This window comes from Pteronotus mesoamericanus, unplaced genomic scaffold (assembly GCF_021234165.1).
Source record: "Pteronotus mesoamericanus isolate MK-2021 breed Mesoamerican mustached bat unplaced genomic scaffold, CSHL_Meso_final contig_657, whole genome shotgun sequence".
In the NCBI taxonomy this organism is placed as follows: domain Eukaryota; kingdom Metazoa; phylum Chordata; class Mammalia; order Chiroptera; family Mormoopidae; genus Pteronotus; species Pteronotus mesoamericanus.
This window is the reverse complement of record NW_026555229.1, coordinates 19,997,675-20,024,204: the sequence shown is the minus strand read 5'-3', so window position 1 is coordinate 20,024,204 and position 26,530 is coordinate 19,997,675. Positions and strand designations below refer to the sequence as shown.

Below are 26,530 nucleotides of genomic sequence, written 5' to 3'. Positions count from 1 at the left end.
GCAGGCGCTCGCGCCGAGCAGGGGTTTCAGTTTCTGGCGCGAACTTCCGCCGTTCCGAAGTTGCAGGGCGAATTGGCGCGATGTCCGGGGACAGCAGCGGCCGCCGGCCCGAGGGCCGGGGCCGGGGCCGCGACCCGCACCGGGATCGCCCCCGCTCCCGCTCCCGCTCGCGGTCCCCGCTGTCGTCCCGCCGCGGCGTCGCGCCCGAGCGCAGGGAGGCCCCAGAGCGCCCGAGCTTGGAGGAGGGAGAGCCGTCGGACTCCGGGGACGAGATGGTGGACCCCGCGACCCTGGAGGCGGAGACCGACCACGGCCTGTGCCGCCAGATCCGCCATCAGTACCGGGCGCTCATCAACTCGGTCCAACGTAAGGCGGGGCGCGGGCCGGGCGGGGCAGGTGCCAGGCGCAGGCCCTGCGCGGCCCGGCGGCTCAGCGGCGCTGGGGCTCAGCCGCGCCCCGATTGGCGCCCCAAGTGCTCCCACATTCATCGTGTCCATGGAGCCGCACGACCTTGGCGGGGGCGCGCAGGTCCCCGCTGGGCAAGACGGCACAGCTGGAGGCCGGGCGCGGTCGGTGGCGCGCCCGAGTCCAGACGGCCAGAAGGGGGAGAGGCGAGGCGCGGACCCCGGGCTCGGTTTTCTGCAGTCAGCGGTTCCCCGGTGTGGTCGCCCGCGCAGCAGGGGCAGCGTCACCGTCACCGAGCGCGCTGTCACAAATGCAAACCCAGCCAAACTCGGGGAACGGGGCGGTGGCCCTCCCATCTATTGTGTGGCCTCTGGGGACTTGTGTGACTTGCGAAGTTTGAAAACCACTGTTAGGAGCGCTCCTCAGAGGCTGCAGCAGCAGTTGAGCCCTTTGGGGGAAGGTTAGAGGAAGCCGGTCTCCTTCTAAAGTTTAAGTTCTCAAAGGGTAGTCTTGACGCGCCTTTTTGATTAAAAAACTAAAGATCTTTGAACTATTAGCCAGGAAGCAGGGGGCGGGGCTTGGCTTTACTGATGGTGATTACTTTGTCAACGACTTGGTGAATGATCACATTTCCCAAAGTTTGTATTTTTTTAACATAGAAAACCGGGAGGATATACTGAATGCCAGCGACAAATTAACAGAGGTCCTTGAAGAGGCCAACACTCTGTTTAATGGAGGTAATTCACTCTTTTATATATGAGTGATCTTTCTTGTCATACGTTTTAGGATCCTTTTAGTTAGTTTTATGTATCCCACATTTATAATAGTGCTTTTCTAGTTTTGGAACCTTCTCTCTCGTTGCAGTGATATCACTTTTATTGTGCTCTTTCCGTTTCTTAAGCGTGTGTGTGTGTGTGTGTGTGTGTTTGTAATGAAGGACTTTACAGGAAATTCTGGCGGTGGGCAATCTGTTTGTAGGTGGTTCTGTTGTTTGAGACCTTTACCTTATCATCTGTGGCCGTTAGGTTGTATTTACTGCCATGTCCCAGGATACAGGCAAACACTGGTTGAACGGGTGAATGAGAGAACGGAGCCGGCCTCTGACATCCTGTTTCTTCTCCTGTCCTGTCTCCCCTCCCTCGTCTCCGCTGTTGCCCCGCCTATGTAACCCGGTGCGGGTGGCCACGTCTACCAGGGGACCTGTTGGTCTGCAGCCGGGGGACGGGATGTGAGTGAGAGAGGGAGAGAGACAGAGACGGAGCGATCTCTGCACTGAGCTCTAGACTGGGGGGTGAGGGGCCTCAAAATGCAATCACCGCTTGAACTAGAAGCAGCCGCCTTGTCACGTAGCAGCAGCGTGGTCGGACAAAGGGCAGGTCAGGGTAGTTCCGGATGCGAGCCCTTGGTCACAGAGCCCTAGGACTAGTCCCCGGACCACGTTTCCCTCCAGGCCTGTCCGTGACGGTCATGTGGGAGGAGAAAGGGAGCCGCTGACACTTGCAGCAGTGGAAGAGGCAACAGGCTTTGCGCTGGCCTTACAGCACAGTTTCTCCTGTCCTTCCAGCGCCAGACTTTGATTCCCAGTCGTTCCCTAGTGTGGCTGGGGGGTTATGCGTTGTCCCTTTGGAACATTTTTCTGCCCAGGTGCTCTCAGGGTGCCACCCTTCTTGCTCTGACCACACTTCCTGACCAGCCCCATCTTGGTCTACCAGTTCGCTCAATCTCACCAAAACCTTCCGGAGCCATCCTTTCCCTTTCACCTGGTCAAATCCCTCCTCCACCCTCTGTAGCTTTTCCTTCCCTCTCCCAAGCCTGGATCCCAAGTCCCTCACCTCGAGGTTACTTTGCCTTCCTTTGGAATTTTATTGTGCTTCTTGTTAGTTCTTGACCCAGAGGTCCCTTCCAGCCCTCTCCTCAGCTATGTCCAGAGGTGCTGGCTGGGTCACATCTTTAAGGCAAAATAACCCACTCAGCTGGGCCCAGGGAGTTGGTCAGCAGACAGGGTGGTGGATCGGTTTTAACTCTGTAGAGGCCCTAAAGCAACAGCATGTGCCGAGGCTGATGGGCGCGGGAGGCCGGGCGCCTCCCAGGAATGAACTTCTGCAGCTTCTCTCACTCACTGTCACTTTTGCTGTAACTCCTGAAATACAACTGAGGGGGGAAAGGACTTAGAAAAACAAAAACCTGGAGTCAGCCAGTTCACCAGCTTGAGGAGTGTCCAGGAAACCAGTGAGACACAAGAAATGGCCTCGGGGAGCTGGCCAGGCGTAGGCGTTCCTGTGTTGAGACTTTGCTGTGTTCTTCTCTTCTTGGCTCCCTTTTCAGTCCACCTCTGCAGTGTTCCCAGAGCACTTTTTTCTCACTCCCTGTTCCCTGTGGGGTCCGGTGAACCCAGCCCCACAGCCTTCCTGCTCCCGCAGGTGGACCCTTCCCTCATCTCCCCAGACTTCATCCTCAGTTTCCCTGCCCAATCACGTGCCTCCTTTTAGTGATACTTAAATCTCTTTTCCCTATAGCTTACCTTAAACCCCAAGTCCTCTGTCAAATCTTATCGGATCATCTATCCTCAGAGGTCCTTCGTTTCCGTGCTGCCCGGAGGGTGGTGCCTGGGATGTCATATGGAGGCGGGAATCTCCTGCTGGCTGCCCGGCCCGTGACATTATTCCAGCTGAGGCTCCTTGACAACTTACCGATTGCTGGTCAACGAAAGCATAGTGGGTGGTCAGCTTGACTTACACCGACCCCTTGGAGAGTAGCGACTAGCCGGGGTTATTGGAGTCAAGGGAAAAGCCATGTGATAGAGATGGTAGAGGGTTTTGTTTTGTCTTTTTTTTTTTTTTCTTTTTTAACCAGCCGTGGTTATTAAGAGATTGTGGTTGAGTTCTTGGGAGTAGGAAAAGTGGAGACAGAGCTGGTTTTCAGGGAGGCTGGTCAACTTGGGTTCCAGATTTTGGTGAGTTGGCCAGGGGAGCCAGTTTTCAGAGTGAGATGGGTATGTTTGAGATTTTATTTATTTATTTATTTATTTATTTATTTATTTATTTAGGTCCAGTGGGGAATGCGGAGCAACTAGTTGGAAATGTGAGGGGAATACCTGTGGATAATGTGTATTTTGTAATGTGTGTATTTTTCTTCTCTTTTGAATAGTGTCCCGAGCAAGAGAAGCAGTCCTGGACGCCCACTTTCTCGTTTTGGCTTCCGATTTGGGCAAAGAGAAAGCCAAGCAGCTGCGTTCTGATCTGAACTCGTTTGATATGTTAAGATATGTTGAAACTCTAGTAAGTTCAAAGCTACGGAATCTTAATAAAAAAATGTTTTGTCTGTATAATTACCTACTTTGCTTATATCCATACACAAATAGCTTTCACTTTCACTTTTACTATTTTGGGGAGTGAGTCTCAGATACCCTCACAGAGATCTTACCAAACTAAGCAGGTGATGGAAGAGCTATGTGTTGGGAGCTGGCTAGGTCGGGAGCCCCGAGCAGTTGGAAAACCTCTAGCATTCTCAGACTCCCCGTGCGGTTTATGTAGAAAAGGTTGTATTTTTTTTTCCCCTCGGTCACCTATTAGTTCATTAAGTGTTCTTGTTTATTCCTAGTGGCCTGGGACCTTTGCCCCCGGGCCGGGCGGGGGGAGGGGGGCGAAAGCCTGCGCGGCAGGCGGCAGGCTCTGCTGGGAACGGGTCCTGTCTGGCTGTGTGGCGGACGAGTGTGTAGTCTGCCTCGGAGACTGGCCATGTGACTGTATGGGAGCCTTGCTTGTGTTGTTTTGTTTTGCTGCTGTTTTAGTGACCTTTCTTTCCCTTTTAATAAGTTTGTATGCTTGTTACCTGAAATTTTGAAACTCTTCCTTGATGGATTTACCCCAAAAAGCACAGTGAGGCTGGCCTTTTATCTTACTCTGTTATCTTTTTTTTAATTCTACTCTCAGCCTGGTGTTTCTGCTAGGACATTGACTGGATGTTTGTTAAATAGTTAAGATGATTTACTACCGTGCAGTCTGTCCAGATAAATTAATTATTTTGTAAAGGAATGAGGTATTTGTTGTTTTGTAAGCCTTAATTTTTTTTTTAATTTAAATTTAACTTACTTCCATTTCAAACCTTAAGCTTTTCTTTTTTGAAAACGCTTTTATTTTGAAGTATAATGCATTTTTTAAAATGCACACTAACGTACAGCTCAATAGAGTGACCCGATATCGGGCTGCTTTTTTTTAAAAAATTACTGTTATTTATCAGGATCAGCTCCGTAGTTTAACTAACCTATCAAAATAAGTTCCAGAAGTCTTGAAGCATTCCATATCAAACCCTAAATCATTAGCTGCCTAGTGTCCGCGTGGGGAAGACCTTTCCAAGTATAACACTAAAAAGAGAGAAAGCAAAGATGGGTAGACCTGACCAGGCAAGAACTGGAACAGCCTCCCGCGAGTGTGCGGTGGGGGGCGGGGCAGGCCGCAGGAAATGGGGGCGGGGGGAGGCGAGGGGTGCCGCGCGACCACAGCTCTCTGACCGGCCTCTGGCAGGCTCTCGTTTCTTCAAAGCTGGATCGCCTTTAATAGGGTTATGCTCTCTCAGGGCTTTTTGATTGTTGTTTCTATGTGATACTACCATTTTAATTTGATAATGTCTTAGCCATTTTATAATTTTATAATGTAATAAACATGTCCTTTCCTAAAAGCAAATTTAATATGATACATTTTCTGTAAGATAGTCTGAGATAGGAGAATTACTAGATTTCCACCAACTCTTCCCAGGAAGGCAATTTCCAGATGAACAGTTCTCTCCCTGGCATTAGGCCACTGTTCTCTGAATGTGCTGAGGGACACGGTGCACACAGGTCTGGGGTTTGGCTAAAAGTGAAAATCTGAATACCAGCTCAACTTCCTCGTTCCATCTTGGAGCTTTCGTTTTGGGATGTGATTTCGTAATTTCATGCTGGTACAGCTTTACTGATGTTTTACAAAGGAGCTGCTTCTGACCCAGAAAACCCCAGCGGGCTCAGTTCTTTGGGCTCCCTGAACCCTGCAGCCTGCGTGGGCTAGGGCAGGGCCGCCCAGCCTACGGGGAGTCGCTCTTTACCACGCATTGCAGGATGCTGAGCAGCATCCTGGCCTCTGCCCACGAGATGCTAGGAGCACCCGCACACCCAGCTGTGACAACCCAAAATGCCTCCTGGTAGTGCCGAGAGACCCTTAGGGGACGCACTGGCCCCGGTGGAGAGCCCTTGGTCTACACCATCTCACCTTCGCACCAAAGGTTCTAAGTGCATTGAGGAGTATCTTCTGCCAATAGAAGGTACCTCTGAAAATAGGGATTTACCCATAAAATTATCTTTATAATAAGAAATTTCGCCAACTTGTTCGGACACTGAAACAGACTTTGCCTTTGGCCTCTTAAAGTTTAGAGATACAGATTATTGGATGTGGTGAATGATTGCTTGTGGCTTAACTGGGGTTTTTTGTTTTCCTTCATTTTTGTAGCTGACACATATGGGTGTAAATCCACTAGAAGCTGAAGATCTCATCCGTGATGAAGATAGTTCTGATTTTGAATTCATAGTCTATGACTCCTGGAAAATATCAGGCAAAACAGCAGAAAACACCTTTAATAAAACCCATACATTCCACTTTCTGTAAGATTATTTTAAAAATCCAACAGACCAGTTATTTGTAAACCTTAAATTGTTTTTTATTGTAGAGACCAAAGCTATTTGATGCTGTAGGGGTGATGAGCATGTTGCCGTTGTTTAGGGAGTTTATGAACTTTGATTTGAGTTTATAAACTTTCCCTATATGGGAAGCCTACTTGAGTCACTGTATAAACGGCCCAGGTCTTTTTTGAAGGCATTTCTCATTTTGAAAAATTTTCCTTTATACCCAAATGGAATTCGTTTCTGTCTTAATTTCCTAGCTCAGTCCTATGGAGAAACTAAGCACAGCTCTTCATGGCTCTTTCGGGGAGGCAGCGTTCAAATATGTGAACCTTGTTCCCCAGGAGCTACTTCCTCCGAGGTCACCACCCAGTTGGTTCTTTCTTAAGAGGAATAGCTCCTGGGCATTTCTGTTCTGATTCACCCTTCAAAGCCCCTTGAGGGTGGTAGTGTCTCTGCGAGAAGGCTTTGGAGATGCCTGTGTTGTATAGGTCTGTGCTGTGGGGACAGGTGCCCAGGGCCACTTGATATATTACAGCATGAAGTTCCAACCTCTGTATTGGATAAAATCCCAGTCTTTTTTTTTTGCTGCCGAGCTCTAGGCCCTGCCATAAGGCCTAGGAGGTGAGGCCAGCCTTCCGTGGCGTGACTTACACTTCATCCAACGTCCGTCCCGCCTTCCCGCTGCTGTGAATTACTTAGAGCTTTGCGCCCCTGCACGTGTGGTTTGCTCGGCCCACAGGCCCCACCATGGAAGCCTCCAGTAGCCTCCAGACCGAGCTGTCAGTGTAGGGTCACATTTCGCAGCCAGTTTTCTCCCGCGCCCGGGCAGGTAGCTCTGCCCGAAGGCCGTCGGAGGCCCTGAGCGATGCTCCAGCACAGCACTGTAGGATCTGTCGTATTGTGTTGAGGCCTGTGTGCATGAATATACATTTGTCTACATGGACACTTTGATCTTTTCAAGTGTAGGGACCACACGGGTCTAAATTCTCGGGGCCTTGGCCTCTGCGTGATACATCTACTGCTGCAGCCTGAGTCTGCAGTAGGGCATTTTGCGGGAGGTGGAGGGAGTCCAAATGGGGAAGGAATCCCACGGCCTCCGCTCGCTGTGTAATCCATAGACAGGTGTGTCCTGTGGTCCCAGGCTGGGCACCCCCACCCTGGCACACCTTGTCCAGAGGCTTTTAACACCGGTGGAGCTGTCCCCCTTCCCCACGTGCCTATCCTTCCCGGTGGCTGAAGTTGGCTTTGCCAAACAGACGACAGGCCAGCTGGACTACCAGAGGCACATTCACGGGATCAGTGCTCAGAGCAAAGCATGCAGGTGTTGGAGGAGGTACCCAGGGCCGAGTGAAGCTCCCAGGAGCTCTTCCAGAAACACGCAGGGAGCAGAAAGGACCTCACAGGCCCGACAGCAGTCTTGATCTGATGTCAGCTCGTGCGTCACTGACGCCTGGTCTGGATTTGACTGTCTCATGGGAACCGCTTTCAGTTAGTGAAATTAGTTTGTTTAGAAAACAAACCAAAAAAGACATGAAAGCATATTTCTCATTAGGTTGGGTTCAATACAAGGAGAATGCCCTGTGCCAAAGCCACGGACTGAACGTCCAAGAAGAGTCTGTACGGCAGAAAAGGAGAAGAAAATGCCTGAGCAGGTTTGTGGTGTTTTTTTTTAACTGGAATTTTAAAAGAACCTCAAATTAAAATAGCCATTACTATAATGTACATGCAAATTTGGCCATTTTTTCTAAGCTTTAGGTTCTGGAATCCCTTAAATCATTGTTTCATGTAAGCCTTTAAAATTTTCATTGGCTTGACCATTTGTCTTAGTTTTAACTCATTTAAATAATTGTTTTACTTAAGGTTTTAAAACTTTTTATTGGATTGGCCACTTCTCTTAGTTTTATCTCGTTTCTACACTTTGGATCGGTTCTCCTAAGTCTGGCTGCTCAGCCTTGGCGCCTCCACCCTTTGGGGGTGGATCACTCTGTACGGAGGGTCTGGTCTGTCTAGTGCACCGTAGGAGGCTGAGCAGAATCTGCGGCCGTCTTCACTGGGGGCCAGTAGCGCCTCTCCTCCCCAGCCCGGTTGTGACAGCTAAATACTGGCATATGTCCCCGGGAGCAAAACCACTCAGCTGAGAGCCTGTTCTAAAGTACCCTTTTGTAGTCTCCTACTTTATGTTCAACCTGAAAATGGTTGGTAATGCTAGTCCTCTATAAAATTAATATACAAATGTTACAGAACATTTTCTCTTTTAACTGAGCTTTAAGGTGAGGGCAGACACCACTGGCAGTCCCCAGTAGAAGACATTTAGAGGAGTTTGGATGTGTAAGAGCAGAAGAGGTCAGCGGGCAGGCAAGGGCTCAGCCAGCTTGATGGTGACTTTTTATTTGCAGTTAAAAAGAATGGAAGAATCTCATCAAGAAGCAACAGAAAAAGAAGTAGAAAGGATCTTAGGATTGTTGCAGACCTATTTTCGAGAAGATCGTAAGTATGATACCAAGTTCAAAAATGGGGCAATTTGTATTAGTATGATGTGTGTCACTTTCAATGAGAAGTTGGTAGTATCTTTATTAAAAGGCATTTTCAGTTATATGTAATGTTTGCATCATTTTGATTTTTTTGGCATATGTATTCAAAGAGGCTTCTCCCCTTTAGAAGCTCCATATGAGAATGTTGGTGAAGTAACTTTTCTTTTTTATTTTTAAACTGCGTTTTTTTCTTCTGTTAAAAAATAAAATATGACATTAGAAGCGAAAAAAGTAAGGAGTACCCAGGGGTAACCACCTGATAGGTATATTTTCAGATTATCTTATGTTTATGTCAATCATAAATATGCACATATGTAGTGAGAATTTTTTTTATTTTGCTTTTTTCAAAGCTAATCATAATACGCACATTCTTCAGCAATGTGACTTTTCCATGTTTTCCATGTGTTTTTTTCCTTATCTGTGCATGTAGCTCCCCCTTATTCTTTTCAGTGATTCCTATTGTATGGCTGTATCATAAATACAGTGCCTTTATTAATTTCTCTATTAGTGGATGAGTAGTTCTTTGTAGCATTTTACTCCTGTGTAAACTGCGAAAGTGAAGAATCTCGCCATGACTTTGTGCACGTGTGCAAATACTTCTGTAGGACAGCCTTCTAGATGGGTACCTAGGTCCAGGGGCCATACCTGTTTTTTTAAAGATTTTATTTATTTATTTTTAGAGAGAGGGAGGGAGAGAAACATCGATAGGCGAGAGAAGTACTGATTGGTTGCCTCTCATACTCCCACCAACCAATGACCTGGCCAGCAAGCCAGGCATGTGCCATGACCGGGAATTGAACCAGGGACCTTGTGCTTTGCAGGATGATTCCCAAGCCACTGAGCCACACTGTTCAGGGCCATACCTATTTTTAATAGATACACCAAATTGCCCTCTAGAAGGGGTGTATCGATTTACACTCCCAACAACAGGAGGGGTGCTCATTTCCTTCCACTACAGAGCAGTGGGCTTATTGATATGCAAAAGTCATTTTCCTGTCTTGAAGAATTTTTTCCTCTTTTGTCTGTAGCTGATACTCCTATGTCCTTCTTTGACTTTGTGATTGATCCACATTCTTTCCCCCGTACGGTGGAAAACATCTTTCATGTATCCTTCATTGTAAGGGTAAGATTTATTCCTCTAATTGCTTTCTTATGCTTTTAAAAAGATAAATAATAAAAGCTATCAAGGGGAGCAGGCAAAGCATGTCGACCTACTATAGGAAAATACTGGTTGACCTGGAGGCAGAGGAGAGTAGCTAAAACAAGAAACAAGTTCAAAATTTGTGGGCTTGCTTTCCCACTTCAAAATTATTTAGTGAAAGAATTGGCAAAATAGGAATATGGAACTATATAGATGAGATTGCTCTTGGGTATAAATGTTAAATTTCCCGAATTTGATAGTTGTCCTGTCATGTAAGAGAATACCCTTGCTCTCAGGAAGCACTCACTGAAGTACTAGGGGAAAGGGTCAGGCTGTCTATCACTTACTCTCATAAAAATCAACATAATATACCGGGGTGGGCAAACGTAGGGTTACAGTTGTATGTGAAACAGTTTATTCTTGTATTTTTTGTATATTTTTTCATATAAACAACTGCGAACCTACTTCTGCTTGCCCCTTTATATAGAGAGAATGATAAATGGGGCAAGACTCAAAACAATTGGTGAAGTTGAGTAAAGGATATATAGGAGGTCTTTAAGTTGGAAACTTTTTCAAAATAGGTCAGAAAATGTACAATGGAAATTTCCTTTGGACTGTCTTTAGCCTTATCAGCTTGCTTTCCTGCACATGTAAGATGAATGAGATCTTAACCTGAGATAAAAATCTCATACTGACCAAAGTGTTTTCCCAGAAATGATAACAAAGGCCTCTTTTGTCAATGGTAAATGATAGAATATGCATAATAAAATCTAAGTGTTCACAACTGTGTATGTATCAGTTAAAGAGGCAAGGCAGACAGAGTTCTGTTGATGAGCCCCTCAGGATGGAGGCTGTGTCTGGGGGGAAAAGCAGATGAGGCGCCTCAGGTACAGACTGTAAAGAAAGATGGTCAAAAGTTGTCCAGGTAATTGCTTTGATATTGTTATGTTTTCATTGAGATACAGAACTTTCTAATTGAGTAATTTTTTTTATCCAATGGTACAGGTTTTGGATCTAAATTTTAGTCTTCTAAAATCTTTTTTTTTGTGTGTGGTTTAGGATGGTTTTGCAAGAATAAAACTTGACCAAGATCGACTGCCAATAATAGGTTAGTGATCCTGTGTTCAGCAAAATTAGTTTTAGAGAAGATATATTGGTACTAGAGTTTATGAAATGCATTTTACTAAATGTAAAAGTTTTCATTTTAGGTAACTTATAATGCTATTATCTTTCTCAACTAACTGAAAACATGGTCATAGCTTAAAACAGATGGATTTATCTATATTACTGATTCAAAATCTGCTGCTGTCAAGGTTAACAAGAAATGATATACTTCCCCTCAAATTTTAATTTAGAACGTTTGTAATTGCAGTTATTTTTGTAGTTTCCTTCTTTCTATTTTTTTCCCTGATACCAGTTCCTTCTTTCTCTGAAAGAATCTTTAATTCTTAGTTGAATAATTTCTCACTCTCCATTATGCTTCTCCTGGTAAGGCCTCTTGTAGAGAATGAAGCACTTTTATTACATTTGTAGGTTGGCCAATTTCATGTTGGACTCACTAGGGCTTAGCTCTGTGGTTGGTATGTGGATGCACAGAGGTTTTCGAGTGACAGGGATGTGTTCCTCTACTACATTTTTTAATGGAAGGAAAGGGATTACTTGCTACTCTAATATTACACCTCGATATATGAAGTCCTAGTAAGTGTGTACTATTAGAATTACTGTCCTGATAACAGGTTTCATTCCTATGATTCATGATTGCTGTTTAGATGACTTCTGACTTGATAACCTTTGAAAACTTTTGTCTTTCAAACAGAACCTGTTAATATTAATGAAGAAAGTGAGGGCATTGATCAGAACACGCAAATCAGGAATCAAGGAATTATAGCTTTGAGCTATCGCGACTGGGAGGTAAAGCTCCGCACGGCCCCCCGGGTGGTTCTGTCTCCGACCTGATTCGCCGTAAACCCAGTGCCCACGTGTCCTTTGTTCTCTGCCAGGAGATTGTGAAGACCTTTGAGATCTCAGAGCCTGTGATTGTTCCGAGCCAGAGCCAACAGAGCCTAAGCACTTGACACCAGCTGAAGGTAACATTTTCTATGGGACAAATGCAAGTTTTCATCAAACTTTACTTGGCGTCCCAAACCATCCTGTTTTGTCACGTTCTGGTGAAATTTGGATTTTGCCTCCCTCTGGTGCCCCATTCTTAGGACTGTGTGCTGGCGACAGTGGTCGAGCAGGACCTAGTGGCTGCAAGCCCCTTCTTTGGATTGATTACGTTGGGGCCCTTCAGATGTGTGGCGGGCAGAGGTCTGCGGGAGTTTAGTCTTGGTTTGGCTTTTTTAACCCCTAACACAACCACCTGATAAGGAAGGAAGAGAAGTGGAACATGGAATCCTCCCCTCAGCTTTGTTCAGTGTGCCCTTAGCTCTGCTTGTTTTGTAGAAACAGAGCAGAAAAGGAGGATTATCTTGAACTGCAGTTAGTGAATGGCCATTTCTTAAATTTGAGTCATTCTGTGGAGCGATGCCTCACGGTTGCAAGGGAGAGCCTTGCCAGAGGGCAGCCTGAGCCAGGCCTGGCGTTTGGTGCTGCAGACAGCGGTGGGCGGGAACCAGGAGGCCGGGGGTCTGCCGGCTCTGCCCCTTTAAAACAGTGGGCACATCACTTACTCTCACCCTGCTTCCCCTTCCTCATCTAGGAATCTGTGATAGAATGGGCAGGATTCTGAATTAGATAATTGCTAAGTTTTTTTTTTCTAGTTCAAACTTTTTATGATTTTGAGTTAAAATTAGCTTTTTAGTCCCTATGGTAAACTCTTCATAGTGCCTCAATTAATGGAGCTGCTTTTGATCTAGGATAATTGGGGAGGGGGTGATTGACATCAGCCAACATGGGACGGGGCAGAAGTAGGCTTACAGTTGTTTGTATGGAAAATACCACAATAATTAATAAGTAGTAATTCAAGAACAAACTCTGTGTTTCAAGTACTCACAACTGTAAACGTACGTTTGCTCCACCCTGTATAATGGGTTAACATGGGCCCTACTCACTGAGGAGGGGCTAGTTGTTAGATTTCAGTTATGTAAATTAAATCAACTTTTGACTTATAAACTGTTAACTGGCTATTTCCCTCCTTTTTTTAGGATTCAAGTGGATAGTGAAATCCCAAAAGGAAAGCAGCATGTATTGTATATATTGTATGATTGAACATTTTTAAAGATAGATTGTTTTTAGTAAAATGTAGCTTTTGATAGTTGATGAATTTGTCATGGTTGTCTTTGATTAAAGGAAATTCACTGCCATGTTCACAAATAATCGTAGTTACTCTTTATTTTCTGTTATCAGGAGAGTTTCTTCTTTTCCGGCCCTGTCCCACTGAAAGTTTTAGATAGGTTATTAACGGCCCTTACATCATTATGGTTCTTTTTACATCTCTTTAGCTGTAAAGCCATCTAGTCAAGTCATATATTAGTGACAACATATTAGGTTGTAACATATAAAATAGTTTTTGTAGCTAAAGCATCGTCAAGCAGCAGCAGTGTCGCGTGACTCAGCCTGTGATTTGCACACACAGAGCTGCGCCGTGCTTGGCCCGGCCAGCCAGGGCTGCTCCCCCCCGCAGGGCCAGTCCGTCTGTCTCAGCCGCAGCCAGTCCTGCGTTGAAGCCCGACGTTTAGGGGCTCACTTTGTCCTGGAAGCTCTAGCCGTCTCTTTCATTTTTGTTGAACAGCCTTGTTGAGATAGAACTCACATACCCTACAATTCACCCATTTAAGGTGTACTTTATTTTTTAGTCTACTCGCAGGGCTGTGAATCACCGCAGTTTTGAAACATTCTTGTTCACCTAACCTTGCCTGTTAGCAGCCACTCAGCCCTCTCACCTGCCCTCCCCCACCCCTTAGCCATCAGCAACCGCGAACCTGCTTCTGTCTGTAAATATGCCTATTTCTATCGCCCAAAATTTGCCTATTCTAGACATTTCACATAAATGGAATCACACATGTGATCTTAACATGGTAATTTTTCAAGCATGTGTGTTTGACGTTGCCTTCCTCTTTCCCTTCACTCATTTACTTTCTGCTTGTTTCAGACATTCTTCACGTGAGAAATTTGAGTGGTTACTTTTTTCAAACCGAGGTGGAAAAGCTGCTTTGCATATCATCTCTTTTGGGAACTACTGAGTTTCCTAACCATGTACCTTTTCATTGTTTAAAAAAATTATCAACAGACCTTATCTAGACTTCTGAATTGGGAAAAAAACCAAAACAACTAATGAATGTCATCTTTTAAAAATGAAACTCCTGTCGTACGCCCGAAGACTCTCTTTTCCTCCGGAACTTTGTGTTTGAGTAGCACCCCGCTCTTACCTCAGTTACCTTGTTTGTGCTCCTCGCCTTGCTTATTTGCACATCTCTTCCGGGGGAGTCCCCCCAGGGCCAGGGTTGTGCCTTATTCTGTGCTGACGGCAGGGCTGGAGGCAGGCATTAGTGTTGACCACAGGCCCTGCTTCCCTCCTCACGGCTCTGCCTCCCTAAGGAATTGTGACCCAAGGTGCACACTCAGGCTCCACATGCCCGTAAATGGCTACCCTACTCTAGTCCGTATTTTCACAATAGAGCTTTTTCTACTACAGAATTGGACGTGTTCTGCTTTGTTTCTTCTGTGGTGTGATAGACTTCAGAGTTTTGGAGTGGTAGATTAAGAAATGGCTGCAAATTTTTTTGAGAGGAAGAGTCTGTTTCCTCTCTGCTTGAATTTGGGCTGCTCTTGGTGACTTGTTCGAGCAGTAGGATGTGGCAAAGTGATGTACTGAGATTTCTGAGGCTGGGTCGGAAAGAAGCCTTATAGTGTCTAACAGGCCTCTCGGAGCCCTGAGCCACTATGTAATAAGTTCAACTACCACGTGGCTCTGAAACTACCTGGGGAGGGGTCAGAAGGAGGCGGGGTCAGCCAAGCGAAGCCCAGCCCTCTAGCTGTTCTTGCCTAGGGCATATAGGGGAAGAAGTTTTGGACCCTCTGGACTAGCCCAGCCATCACCCAAGTGTCCCCAAGTGGCTCTGGTGGTGCCACATGGGGCAGAAACTTACGCAGCTGAGCTGGGCCTGAATTCTTGATAAAGAATTGTGAGGTACAATAAAATTGTGGCTTTAAGTCAATAGTTTTGTTTATGGTTTAACTTTTTCTTTTCCTGGTGTGATGCACTTAGATACAAAATTAGGGTATGGGATTTTACTGCACTAACAACTATGAAAGTGTGCTAGCTTAAAAAAGAAATAACAGTAATCTAGAAAATAACTTTATTTTCTAGTTGACTTTTCAGAAATGGTGGTATATTCAAGAGCTCTCTTGAAAGTGTTTTTTTAATTTTGCAGTCTTCTTTGGACTTTTCCCTCCGAATGGTCACTTGTATAGGTGCTTCCTGGTGAGGCTGGACAATGGGATAGGCTGTGACCCACTCAAATTCTTTCTCTTCTTCTGTCCTCACCTGCGATTTTAGGATAGGAGCCTCCTGGGTTGCGAGGTTCTGAGCACCTTGTTTATTATTTCTCTGCTCTGCCAGCTCTCGCCCTCGAACCATGCGATCCTGATGTTTCTTCATCTGCTCCTGTGCCCATGCCACCGGGTGCCTTTGGGTTTTTGCTTTGGGTGTTTTCTGGATATTTTCCATGTTTTCCTCCTTCTCTGGGGTGAATGTTTTGGGGAAAGTAATTTCACTTGAAATTCTCCTAGGATGTATTTGATACTTGTCATTTCTGAGGCCTCTAGCTTGTAGTGTTCGGTAGATGTGTTTCTTTATGTGGTTCAGCTCCCTCTCAGACACTAGATAGTCCCATGTTTTAGCATCTCCTGTTTTTTCACTTTGTGATTCTTCTTCCTCTTCCTCTTCCTCTATGTAAATTTCCCAGTTTGGAACCATTTTGCATTTCCATGCCTCTTCCAGCATTTCTTGATATTGTTGGCAGTAGTGTTCCTCTGCTTTGGCAAACCAGAAATCAAAAGACTGGGCCTTAAGTTTATGGAGTGTTTTATTCTCCTGTTGAAATGTGAAATAACAGTTTCCTCACTTCTCTGGAATGGACACCCCAACGCTTGTCAGAGGAAGGTATCAGAACTTTTCAAGTTGGCTGTCCTTTGCCGTGGTCCATGGCACAGATCTCACATGGCGATCAGCCCTGCCTGGCACTCCTGCCCTATGTTCCCGTTCGGGTCTCTTCACTGGGTTCCGTGCCTGTGTCTTCACTCGCCTACACTGGCCGCTGCAGCGTTCCCTCCTAGGTGAAGACTCGCCCTTAGACGTCCTTGAGGAGACAGAAGCAGTGAGTCGGGAGCGCCCTCCTCCCCGTTGGTGGTCCTGCATCTATCCCAGGTTCTGCCTTCCTGCCTGTGTAAGGGAAACCCTGCCCTTTTATCAAAAGCCAGTTCTTCCACCTGTACTCCCTGAGCTTCAAGAGCTTCCATTTGCAATGATCAAATCCCCTTTTCTGCTTCATCAAAATTTCCCTGCTACTGGATCACTCCATCAGCATAAAAATACTGCTTCAGTGTATAGTGGCTTTAAAGAGAAGAGGAAACTTCCTTTACCGCACCTTCCCTCTCCAGCCTCTGCCTTTTTTTGCTCCCCTTCACCGTGTACCTTGCAGGCACTTACCTACATCCCTTCCTTACTTTCTCCCTCATGTTTTCCCTCCAGTCCTCTTCAGCTGGGTTTCCACCCCCTACCCCTTCACTGAGATGGCTGTCATCTAGGTCACTAAGTGATCACCACATTGACAAATTCAGTGCGCCCATCTTGGCCCCGCCATACCTGACCTCTCAGCAACACTCTACAGAGGTGACCACTGTCTCCTCCTTGAAATTCTTTATTTTCTCCTGGCTTCCAGGCTGTGGACAAGGGCATGTGGCTGAGGCTCTCTTGGACCCCTAGACTATTCCGGCCATTAGCTGAATGTCCCCAGGTGACTGATTGGCCCCTCATTACTTTCCTACTTCGTGGCCACTCCCTCACTTGCTTTGCTGGTTCTGGCTTTTAAATGTAATGCAGGAAAATATGGCACCAATTGTCACTGAAGATAGAGCACAGTCACATTTAGTCCTCCTTGGACACGGACAGTCTCAATCACTGGACCAGGAGACCTACCATGTGTCAGGCCCTGCTCTAGAGAGTGGGAAAAGGAACGAATAAGATAGTCGAGGCACTACTTATTTGTAGTTGCCCTCGCTTGCCCTATGCTTGCCCCTCACCTTCAGACCTACATACTGTTTACTAAGCATCTTTACTTGACTCTTGCTACATAGTGTTCAGTTTTCCCGCTTCTCAGTCCTGACACTTAAAACTTCAGAATGCCCCTGCCCTACGGCAGTAGCCTCACTGGCTTCCCTGAGTCCACACATCTGTCCCTCTCCTCCCAACCCCTCAGACCCGTCGCATGGCGGCCAGAGTGACCTTTGTGTTCCACAAATCAGAGCCTGTCCCTTTCCTGCATGGGAACCTGGGATACGGTCCTCTGGCTTTTAGGAGAAAACCTCGAACTTCATTATGGCACCCGTAATGTGGTTCCTGATCGCCTCTCCCAACAGCCTCCCATCGCGACCGTTCGCTCACTCTGCTGCAGCCACGTGGACTTTGTGTCCTTAAAAGCTATATTCTCATTTCCATCTGAGTATTTTCTTCTTCATAGAGTTCCAAACACACAATATAGCAGCTCTGACTATGGCACTTGCATAGGAAATTTGTAGATTTCAGCTTAAATGCCACTTCCTCATTACCTTTCACATACTCCAATAAAACCCCATCCTTTCATGACACTTATCACAACTGGTGCTAACACTGCTCAGTGTCATCGTCCCTCGCAAACCAGCCCTGTGAGGACAGGCTGTGTTTACGTAATCAGTGCTGTCCTGCCCGCACCATTGGGGCCCCGTGAACCACATGCTGAACTAAACATAACAGGCACTTGGTCCCTTTTGACCTTGGTGATAAACTGTGTGATTCTGTTACTGGCTCCAAAGTTCACAGTAAATGTATTTCCTCACCTTAATCTTCTTTTCTAGTGGGGACTGGAAACCTACTGCAATTCGAGGGTCTTGAGTATTTTTGGCCCAGGCCAATCTAGAAGATCAAAAAGAGAAATTATACTAGGATGTAGAGAAAGGTCTCAGGAAACATGCTGTAGTGTGAATTATATTAGGGAATGATTTGGGACTGACTTTCCACATGTAGCAAAAGGCATTTCTCTGTGCCAACAGGCAGGACTTGACAATTTGTTTAATGTCTCCTATTTTTCCTTGAAGCAAGGAAGAAATGCTCTCTAATAAAAATATAAACAAAGAGCCACATTGTGTTTGAGGTCGAAGCTGTCAGAAGTACCTCTACTTTAACCCTGGGAAGGGGAGGCTGAATTGCTATTTCAAATTATACAAAGAGTAGTTTGTGTAATTTAATTGTTGGTAGATCAAAGACTACCTTTGATGGGAAAATGCTGTTCAGAGTAGGTTAAGTCCATTTTAAGTTGTTGTGTATAAAGTTATTAACAATAAATATAATTTTTAAGCTCTCATTAATTTCCACCAACAACTATCCAACTATAATGTTTCATGATTCCTGTCAAAGGTTTACATTTTAGATAAACAATTTGACAGCAATGCAGAAAAATCTGCACAGTCATATTGATCATCCTCCAGACCTATTATTTCTTAACCTGGTAGTAAGTAAACAGGCTTTATGTTTACCAGTCTGGGTTATAAAGTTTTTCTCTGACTTTTCTTAGTAGCAAAGAGAAAGATTTTAGAACATAGAACTGGAAGAAACCAAAACTATATTTGCCTTTTAAGTAAAGCTAATTACTTAACAGACTGATATTTCTGCTTTCATGTTTTCCTTTCCTAAGAGATTCTTGTATTACTTCCAAAGCAACATTTATAGTTTACTACACGCTAGACATTGTGCTAAGAGCTTAAATGGATTCTTTTACTTAATCTTCCAAACAACCATATGGAGTAGGTACTCATTATCCGCATATCATGGCGAAGGGGACTGAGGCCAAGCGAGACTTGTCAAACTCCCAGGGTTAGTTTCAGAAGGAGAATTTGTGCCTGAATGGCTCCTAAGCACATACTTTTCATTCCTGGGCTACACTCATTCCCAGATAATGAAAATTCTCTCACATTTACTCAAAATGGAAGGCAAACACCTACTATACTTCTGCACTCCGATCCAACCATTCTGACTCTGTCACGTAAGAAGGGTGTGAGATGGAGCCTGCATTGCGGTGGATCCTTCCATAGACCCCCCTCCTCCCACTGCATCCTGTCCGCACAGCACTGTTGGTCACTTTCACTGTCCTTGCAGCCTCGTGGTGTCTTCTTTGTTTTCAGCCATTGCCCTGTCTATCATCAGCTTCAGGAACAACTTTGCCCTTCACCTTCTTCCTCTCAGCATCTGCTCTCAACTGCTCTCCCCACTGTAATTGCTCATTCTCTTTTCTGCAAAATACCATTTTTCAGCCATTAAAGATTCTGGCCTGTTGTCAGACGTTCAGCCATCTACTGCTGATCCTTCAGGATGCTTTCCTAGGGCAACCAAAGCAGTCGCAAGCTTTTTTGCATCATCACTATCCTATATTGAGACTAGTGTGAGGTCGTAGGTGAAGACAACATGTAATCGCTAGAGAACGAACTTCAGTGTGAGCGGGGTTGTGTTTCACAGACACGGCGTTCCATCTCAGTGCAGTTAGAGAAACACCTTTCGAGACAACAGAAACATCTTTTTCTTTTTTGAATATATATTGTCTACCTTCCATGGAAGTGGAATCACTGGGAAACCTTGGGTGGATCCTATGCACACATTCAGTTGTTGGTGGAGCCGGATGAGTATGTGGATTGCCGGTCACGTGGTCTCATCTTCTCGTAGCCGGTATGCCACTCAGCTAAACACTGCTGCTGCTTTTGAAGGTTTTGAGCTCCAATACTATTTAATATATTTTCAGTCACATTATTTAATTATATTCATAACTGGTCATTCGTTAAAAGCAAAGAAGCAAAAAATACACCGATATTGAAGTACAGATTAATGAAAATGATTCTGCATATTCACATTGAGATACTCTTTACCATAAGTGGGAGCTGCATCGTCCAAACAAACTCTTCATATAGCCCACTGAGTTGTTTCTAGTTCTTTAAAAGATGTAACAAGGAGAAAACACAGGGATTAATCACAACTTGGCTTCTCATTTATTAGGACTAACATCTATGCCTTCCAAAATGGACTATTTGTAGAGACTTCTTGAAACTGCAGCCCCAGCTGCCACCAGCGTGTATGGCCGTACCACCCTGAACGTGCTTGATCTCTGAAACTGAAGTCCCAAGCTCACATTCAGAAATAAGAGTTATAAAAGTACACATGGATATTTTATTCTTGAACTAATTTCAAACATCAAGTCGTGACAGTGATTTATGTCTATTTCAGAAGAAAGCACTGAAGAATTAAATTTCAATTTACATTTTAATCACTGGTTTCCTGAACCAAGATACCACTTTAACACTGATAAAGTTATGCCACTCAGATATCAAACTCATGTGATATGAATTCAGCCAAAATTGTTATACCTGAGACGTGACAGCATCATACTACCACAAGGTCCTAATACAGGCAGACCTTGTTTTCTTGCACTTCACAGGTGGTGTGTCTTTTTTCTTTTTAAACAAATTGAAAGCAAGACCTTCCACTAGCAAATATATTACAACTTGCTTTACTGTGGTGGTCTGGAAACCAACCCACTGTATCTCTGAGGCAGGCCTGTGTTCACTCGGAGCCGGGCACTGTGTCAGGGGCTAAAAGGCAATACCTTTTTTATCCTGTGAAAACAGTAATAGAAGACTCGTGTTTGATTTAAAAAAAGAAAATGCAGTTCTTAATGTGAGCCTCTCTTTAAGGAATCAGCTTTATTAAAATAAAGCTTATATAAAGAGAATAACATGGATTTAAAAGTACTTTTAAGTACTATGTTGTAAATTGTTTCTCTTTTCTGATAAGAGAAACAGGGAGGATAAAGAATGTTTATAAACCAAGGAGATAAACAAAGAACATTTTTGATAAGCAAATCAGGTTGAAACTATGTTGTTCTATGAAAAGTATAAAAAGAAAAGGACTCTCTTGGCTCACAGTATTTTTATCATATACCTAAATTTTAATACTTTGTCAAAAAACATGAACTCTGTCTAAATAGTTGAAAAGTCCTGCCTGGGGAAGATGATGGTTCCTGGACAGAAATTATGAACCACTTCTCATGTCACCGAACTTGAAATGAATTTCACAGTATAATCACAGATTAATTTCTAGCATTAGAAACAGCACCTTGCCTGCTGTCTCCACTTTGCAGAAGTGTAAAAACAAAAAAAGTGCCTCAGTAAAATCTAAACATGAAACACTGACACTCCAACCACTCTGTGTGGTAATATTATTCTCCCCATTTTTCATATGAGGAAATAGCAGCTAAGAGAGTTAAGCAGTGTGGTTAAAGCCACCCATCTGCCAAGTGAGAGACTGACACTTGAACATGGGTATCTAAAAGCAAAGCTTGTGACCTTAAGCACATGCCATCCCACCTAACTGACCTTGGTACACTGGAGGAGCGGAAACAGTCCTTACTTTTGTAGAGCTTACAATCCAATCGGAGGCAGGAAATGCATGAAAGGGCACACCTGTGATACAGTGGCAGAGAGGGGATGCTTTATATGGAGGGAGAACAAAGGTCAGGAGTCAGTGGGATGTGGGACTGAACAAGGAGGACTGCTTGGGGAGCACATTCTGAGCAGAGTGGCAGCAATGGGGGAGTCACTTCTGAGACCCATGAAGCAAGAAGTGACCCAGAGAGTGGCTGTTAGTGAGAGGGAGTTACACAGGCAGAGTACTGAATGGAGGGAGGGATGCTGGAGGCCGCGGTCTAGACTGCAGTGTCGGGGGGACCATGGGACCAGAGTATGAGCCAGAGGAGTGTTGATGACTTCCCAAAACAAACAGAGAACTATGAAATGTTAATAGGAAATTGATTAAAAAGAAGTGGGAAGGGGCACTAGAGGAAAGATCCTCACACTGTAGGGCCTACCAGCAGAGACAAGTAGAGAATTGGGTTGGCCAAGTAGAGCTGCAAGAACTTGGTTCTAGACGAGCATTGTTCGACAAAAATAGAATGTGAGTCACAGCTAAAATTTAAATTTTTCTAGGTGCTACATTTACAAAAGTAAAAAATAACTAAGTGAGATTAAAATAAATGCAGGATGTACAAAATATTTTCAGTTCAACATGTACTCACTTTAAAAGTTTTAAACCACTGTTTTTTCTTTATTAATAAACTTAATTTTTTAGAGCAGCTATAGGTGTACAGAAATATGCATAAAAAGTACTCTCTTCCTCTAAGTTCCTCTAATATTTGTATCTTGCATTAGTGTGGTACATTTGTTATAATTGAAGAATCAATATTAATACATTCTTAAGCAAAGTCCATTGTTCACAGTAAGATTTACTCTTTGTGTTGTACATGCCATGAGTTTTGACAAATTTATAATAATAGGAGTCCATTATTTTAATCATACAGATCTTTTGCCCATTTTTAATTGGGTTGTTATTGTTGAGAATTTTAGGAGTTATTTTTATTTATTTGCTTATGATCCATTTTTAGTTAATTTTTGTGAAGGGTATAATGTCTGTGTCTAGATTTATTTATTTTGCATGTGGATGCTCAGTTGTTCCAGCAGTTTTTGTTGAAAACACTATGCTTTCTCCACTGAATTGCCTTTGCTTCTTTGTCAAAGGTCAGTTGATTGTATTTATGTGGATCTACTTCTGGGCTTTCTACTCTGTTTCCTTGATCTATTTGTCTGTTCTTTCTCCACTGTTGTGATTACTGTAGCTTTACAGTAATTTTTAAATCTGGTAATGTTAGTCCTCTGATTTTGTTGATCTCCTTTAACATCGTTTTGGTTATACTGAGTCTTTTGCTTCTATCACCTTTAGGATCCATTTGTTGATACCCGCAAGAAATGTGCTGATATTTTGATTGGGGTTAGTTTGACTCTAAAGATCAAGTTGGGAAGAAATAACATCTTAATAATATTCATTTTCCTATCAATGAACATGGATCATCTTTTCATTTATTCAGACCTTTCATTTATTTCATCTTTAGATTGTAGCTTTCCTCATATAGATCTTGCATACATTTTGTTAGCTTTATACATATTTCATTTTTTTCTGGTGCTAATGTAAATGGCATTGTTTTTAGTTTCAAATTCCAATTAACATTGTATTCTTCAACCTTGCTAAAATTGGTGGTTAGTTCCAAGAGAATTTTGTTGTTGTTGAGGCTTTTAGATTTTCCACCTGGCCAAACATGTCATTTGTGAACAGTTTTATTTTTTTTCCTCCCCAATATGTATACCTTTGACTCCTTTTCTTATTTACTGCATTCGCTCAGACTTCCAGTATGATGCTGAACGGGCATGGTGAGAGGGAACATCCTTTCACTGTTCCTGATCTTATCAAGAAGGCATTTCGTATCCCACCTTTAAATATGTTAGCTGCAGGTTTTTTTGTAGATGTTTATCAAGTTGGAGAAGTTCCTCTCTATTTCTAGTTTGCCGAGTCTGTATCATGAATGGGTGCTGGATTTTGTCAAATGCTTTTTCTGCATCTATTGATATGATTTTTCTTCTTTAGCCTATGGATATAATGGATTACATTAATTACTTTTGAATGCTGAACTAGCTTTATTTACCTGGAGTAAGTTCTACCTGGTGGTGGTATTTGATTCTTTTATACATTGTTGGATTCCATTTATTGATATTTTATTGAGGATTTTTGCATATATGTTTACTAGAGATATTGTAGTTTTCCTTTCTTGTAATGTCTTTTTTTCTAGTTTTTGTATTAGGGAAATGCTGGCCTCATAGAATGGGTAAGAAAATTCCTTTTGCTGCTATTTTCTGGAAGAGACTGGAAATTTGGCACGATTTCTTCCTTAAATGTCTGGTAGAGTTTAAAACAGTGAACCCATCTGGGCCTGCTACTATTTTCATAGGTCATTATTGATTCTATTTCTTTAGATATAGGCCTATTCAAATTATCTGTTCTTTTGTGAGTTTTGGTAGATTGTCTTTCAAAGAACTGATCCATTTCTTCTAGGTTATCATTATCTGTAGATAGTAATTTCTTGTCCTTTACATATCCATGGGATCCTTCATTTCTGATATTGGTAATTTGTCTTTTTAGTCTTTCTTAATTAGCCTCACCAGTTTTATCAATTTGATAGGCCTTTTCTTTTTTTAATTATTACATACTTTGGGAAGAAACTTTTTAAATTTATTGTTCAAATACAGTTGTTTCCATTTTCCCACCACAGCTTTCCCCTGCCCCACCCATCCCCGCCTCCCACCCTCAATCCTTCCCCACTTTTGCTTTGTCCATGGGTCCTTCCCCACTTTTGCTTTGTCCATGGGTCCTTTATACATGTTCTTTGATTTGACCCTTCCCCTTCTCTCCTCCGTTTTCCCCTCCTTCCTTCCCTCTCATTATGGTTGGGTTTTTTTTTTCTTTCACTGTTGCTGGTTATATTTTCTTTGTTTCTTTTGTTGATTAGGTTCCACTTATAGGTGAGATAATAAATTTGTCTTTCACCACCTGGCTTATTTCAATAGCATAACACTCTCTAGTTCCATCCATGCTGTCTCGAAGGGTAGTAGCTCTTTCTGACTGCTGTGTAGTATTCTTGTGTAAATGTACCATAGTTTTGATCCACTCATTTACTGATAGGCACTTAGGTTGCTTCTAGCACTTGGCTATTGTAAATTGTGCTGCTATGAACACTGGGGTGTGTAGGTTCTTTTGAATTGGTATTTTGGGATCCTTAGGAAATAATCCCAGCAGTGGAATCGCTAGTTCAAAAGGCAGTTCCATTTTTAGCTTTTTGAGGAGATTCCAAACTGTTTTCCACAGTGGCTGCAACAGTCTGCATTCCCACCAACAGTGCACTAGGCTTCCCTTTTCTCCACAACCTTGCCAATTGCCTTGTCTAAGAACGAGCTTGGGGTTTTGTTGACTTTTCTCTATTGGTTTCTTGTGTTCGAATTCATTTATTTTTGCTTTAACTTTTGTTACTTTATCCTGCTTATTGTGGATTTAATTTGCTCTTTTTCTGGTTTCCTGATGTGGAGGCTTAGATTGTTAACTTGATATTGTTTCAAGTCTATGCATTTGGTGGTATAAATTTCCCTCTAAGCACTTTTTTGCAGAATCCCGTTTTTGTAACTTGTGTTTTCATGTTCACTTAGTTCAAAATATTTCTAAATTTTTCCTGAAAGTTCTTGGACTCAAGTGTTACTTAGAAGTGTATTGTTTAATCTCCAAGCATTTTGGTATTTTCCAGCTACGTTTCTGTTATTGATGTTTAGTTTTGTTCCTCCATGGTGTGAGAACATACTTGCTATGGTTTCTGTTCTTTTAAATTTGTTAAGGTGTTCTTTATGACCCAGAATGTGGTCTATTTTGGTAAAAAAAAAAAAAAAAAAGACCACTTGAGCTTGAGAAGAAATGTGTTTTCTGCTGCTTGCTGTTGGTCAAGTAGTCTGTGGATGTCAGATCCTGTTGATCTGTTATTGTTGAGTTCAGTTATGTCCTGATTGACTAATGCCTGCTGGATCTGTCAGTTACTGACAGAGGAGTGGTGAAGTTTCTGTAACAGTGAATTTGATTTATCCTTGCAATTCTGTTTTTGCCTCCCATAGCTTGTCGCTCTGTGCTGGGGAATACACATTAAGGACTGATATGTATTCTTGGAGAACTGACCCCTTTATTATTTTGTAACATAGCTTTTGATCCTAATTTCCCTTGTCTTGAAGTTTACATGATCTGCAATTAATGTAGCTAACTCCTTATCCATCTTTTTATTTTTTTATCCTCACTCGAGAACATTTTTTTCATTGCTTTTAGAAAGAGACAGAAACACTGATTGCCTTCTTCTACGCACCCCGACCGGGGATCAAACCTGCAACCTGGGTATGTGCCCTGACTGGGAATCAAACCCAGACCTGTGATCCATGGGACAACTCTCCAACCAACTGAGCCACACCAGCCAAGGTTCTAGCCATCTTTTGATTAGTGTTAACAACATATCTTTCTCTGTCCCTTGTTAATTCAACTGTTTTTATATTTAAAGTGGGTGTTTTGGTAGTACCATATAGTTGGGCCTTATTTTTTTATCCAGTCTGATAGTCATTTCATTAATATATTTAGACCACTAACATTTAAAGTGATTATTGAAAATAGTGATTATTGATATAATTGAAATAATTAAAAGCAACGATAACTGTCTATTGTTGGCAATTTCGTAAGATAAAAGGACATTCTAATAGTGTTTCCACTCCCCCAACTCCTCTCCCCATACCCAACGGGGGAAACTAAATCAAGGCTTGTTTTCTTATTTGGGCCTGGAAGATAAAAACTGTCGCTGATCTTCAGCAAAATAAAGACATCCAAGAACTGTTGTCCTACATAAATCCAGGCCTAGTATTTATTGATCTCTTTTCCTCTTCAATTTATTTTAATCATCGTTTCTCCCTCCTATTTTTTTACTAGTTGTATGACCTTGGGCAAGTTATTTAGCCTCTTTGACCTTTGTATTCTATATTGTGAAGTTCTTGTGAGGATTAAATGAGTTAAAACATATGCTTAGGACTTTGGACGTTTTCCTTGTTCAAGGCTGGTATGTCCTGGAGGGCCCTGGGCTGAGGGTGGCTTAGGTCATGGGA

At 43.3% G+C, this 26,530-nt stretch overlaps 1 protein-coding gene across 2 annotated transcripts; it reads left to right on the top strand.

The window, feature by feature from the left end:
- On the top strand, positions 1 to 25,759 carry NSMCE4A (NSE4 homolog A, SMC5-SMC6 complex component). Of its 2 annotated transcripts, none has more exons than XM_054581630.1 (11): positions 1 to 366; positions 1,065 to 1,142; positions 3,553 to 3,683; positions 5,886 to 6,037; positions 7,611 to 7,710; positions 8,455 to 8,545; positions 9,618 to 9,712; positions 10,790 to 10,838; positions 11,547 to 11,641; positions 11,731 to 11,817; positions 25,713 to 25,759. In XM_054581630.1, the coding sequence occupies exons 1-10, from the start codon at positions 81 to 83 to the stop codon at positions 11,803 to 11,805; spliced, it is 1,152 nt and encodes a 383-aa protein (XP_054437605.1). In that variant the 5' UTR covers positions 1 to 80; the 3' UTR covers positions 11,806 to 11,817; positions 25,713 to 25,759. The 2 variants fall into 2 exon arrangements, with proteins under 2 accessions (XP_054437605.1, XP_054437604.1); XM_054581629.1 differs by lacking the exon at positions 25,713 to 25,759 and adding an exon at positions 12,877 to 13,024 and having other exon boundaries at positions 2 to 366.
- The last annotated feature ends 771 nt before the right edge of the window (positions 25,760 to 26,530 follow it).

Bases quoted from the DNA above. Each gene is read 5' to 3' on its own strand.
- NSMCE4A (XM_054581630.1), top strand. From the start codon at position 81: ATGTCCGGGGACAGCAGCGGCCGCCGGCCCGAGGGCCGGGGCCGGGGC. The intron at 8,546-9,617 runs GTAAGTATGATA...TTTTGTCTGTAG, and splicing joins GACCTATTTTCGAGAAGATC to CTGATACTCCTATGTCCTTC. The intron at 9,713-10,789 runs GTAAGATTTATT...TGTGTGGTTTAG, and splicing joins ATGTATCCTTCATTGTAAGG to GATGGTTTTGCAAGAATAAA.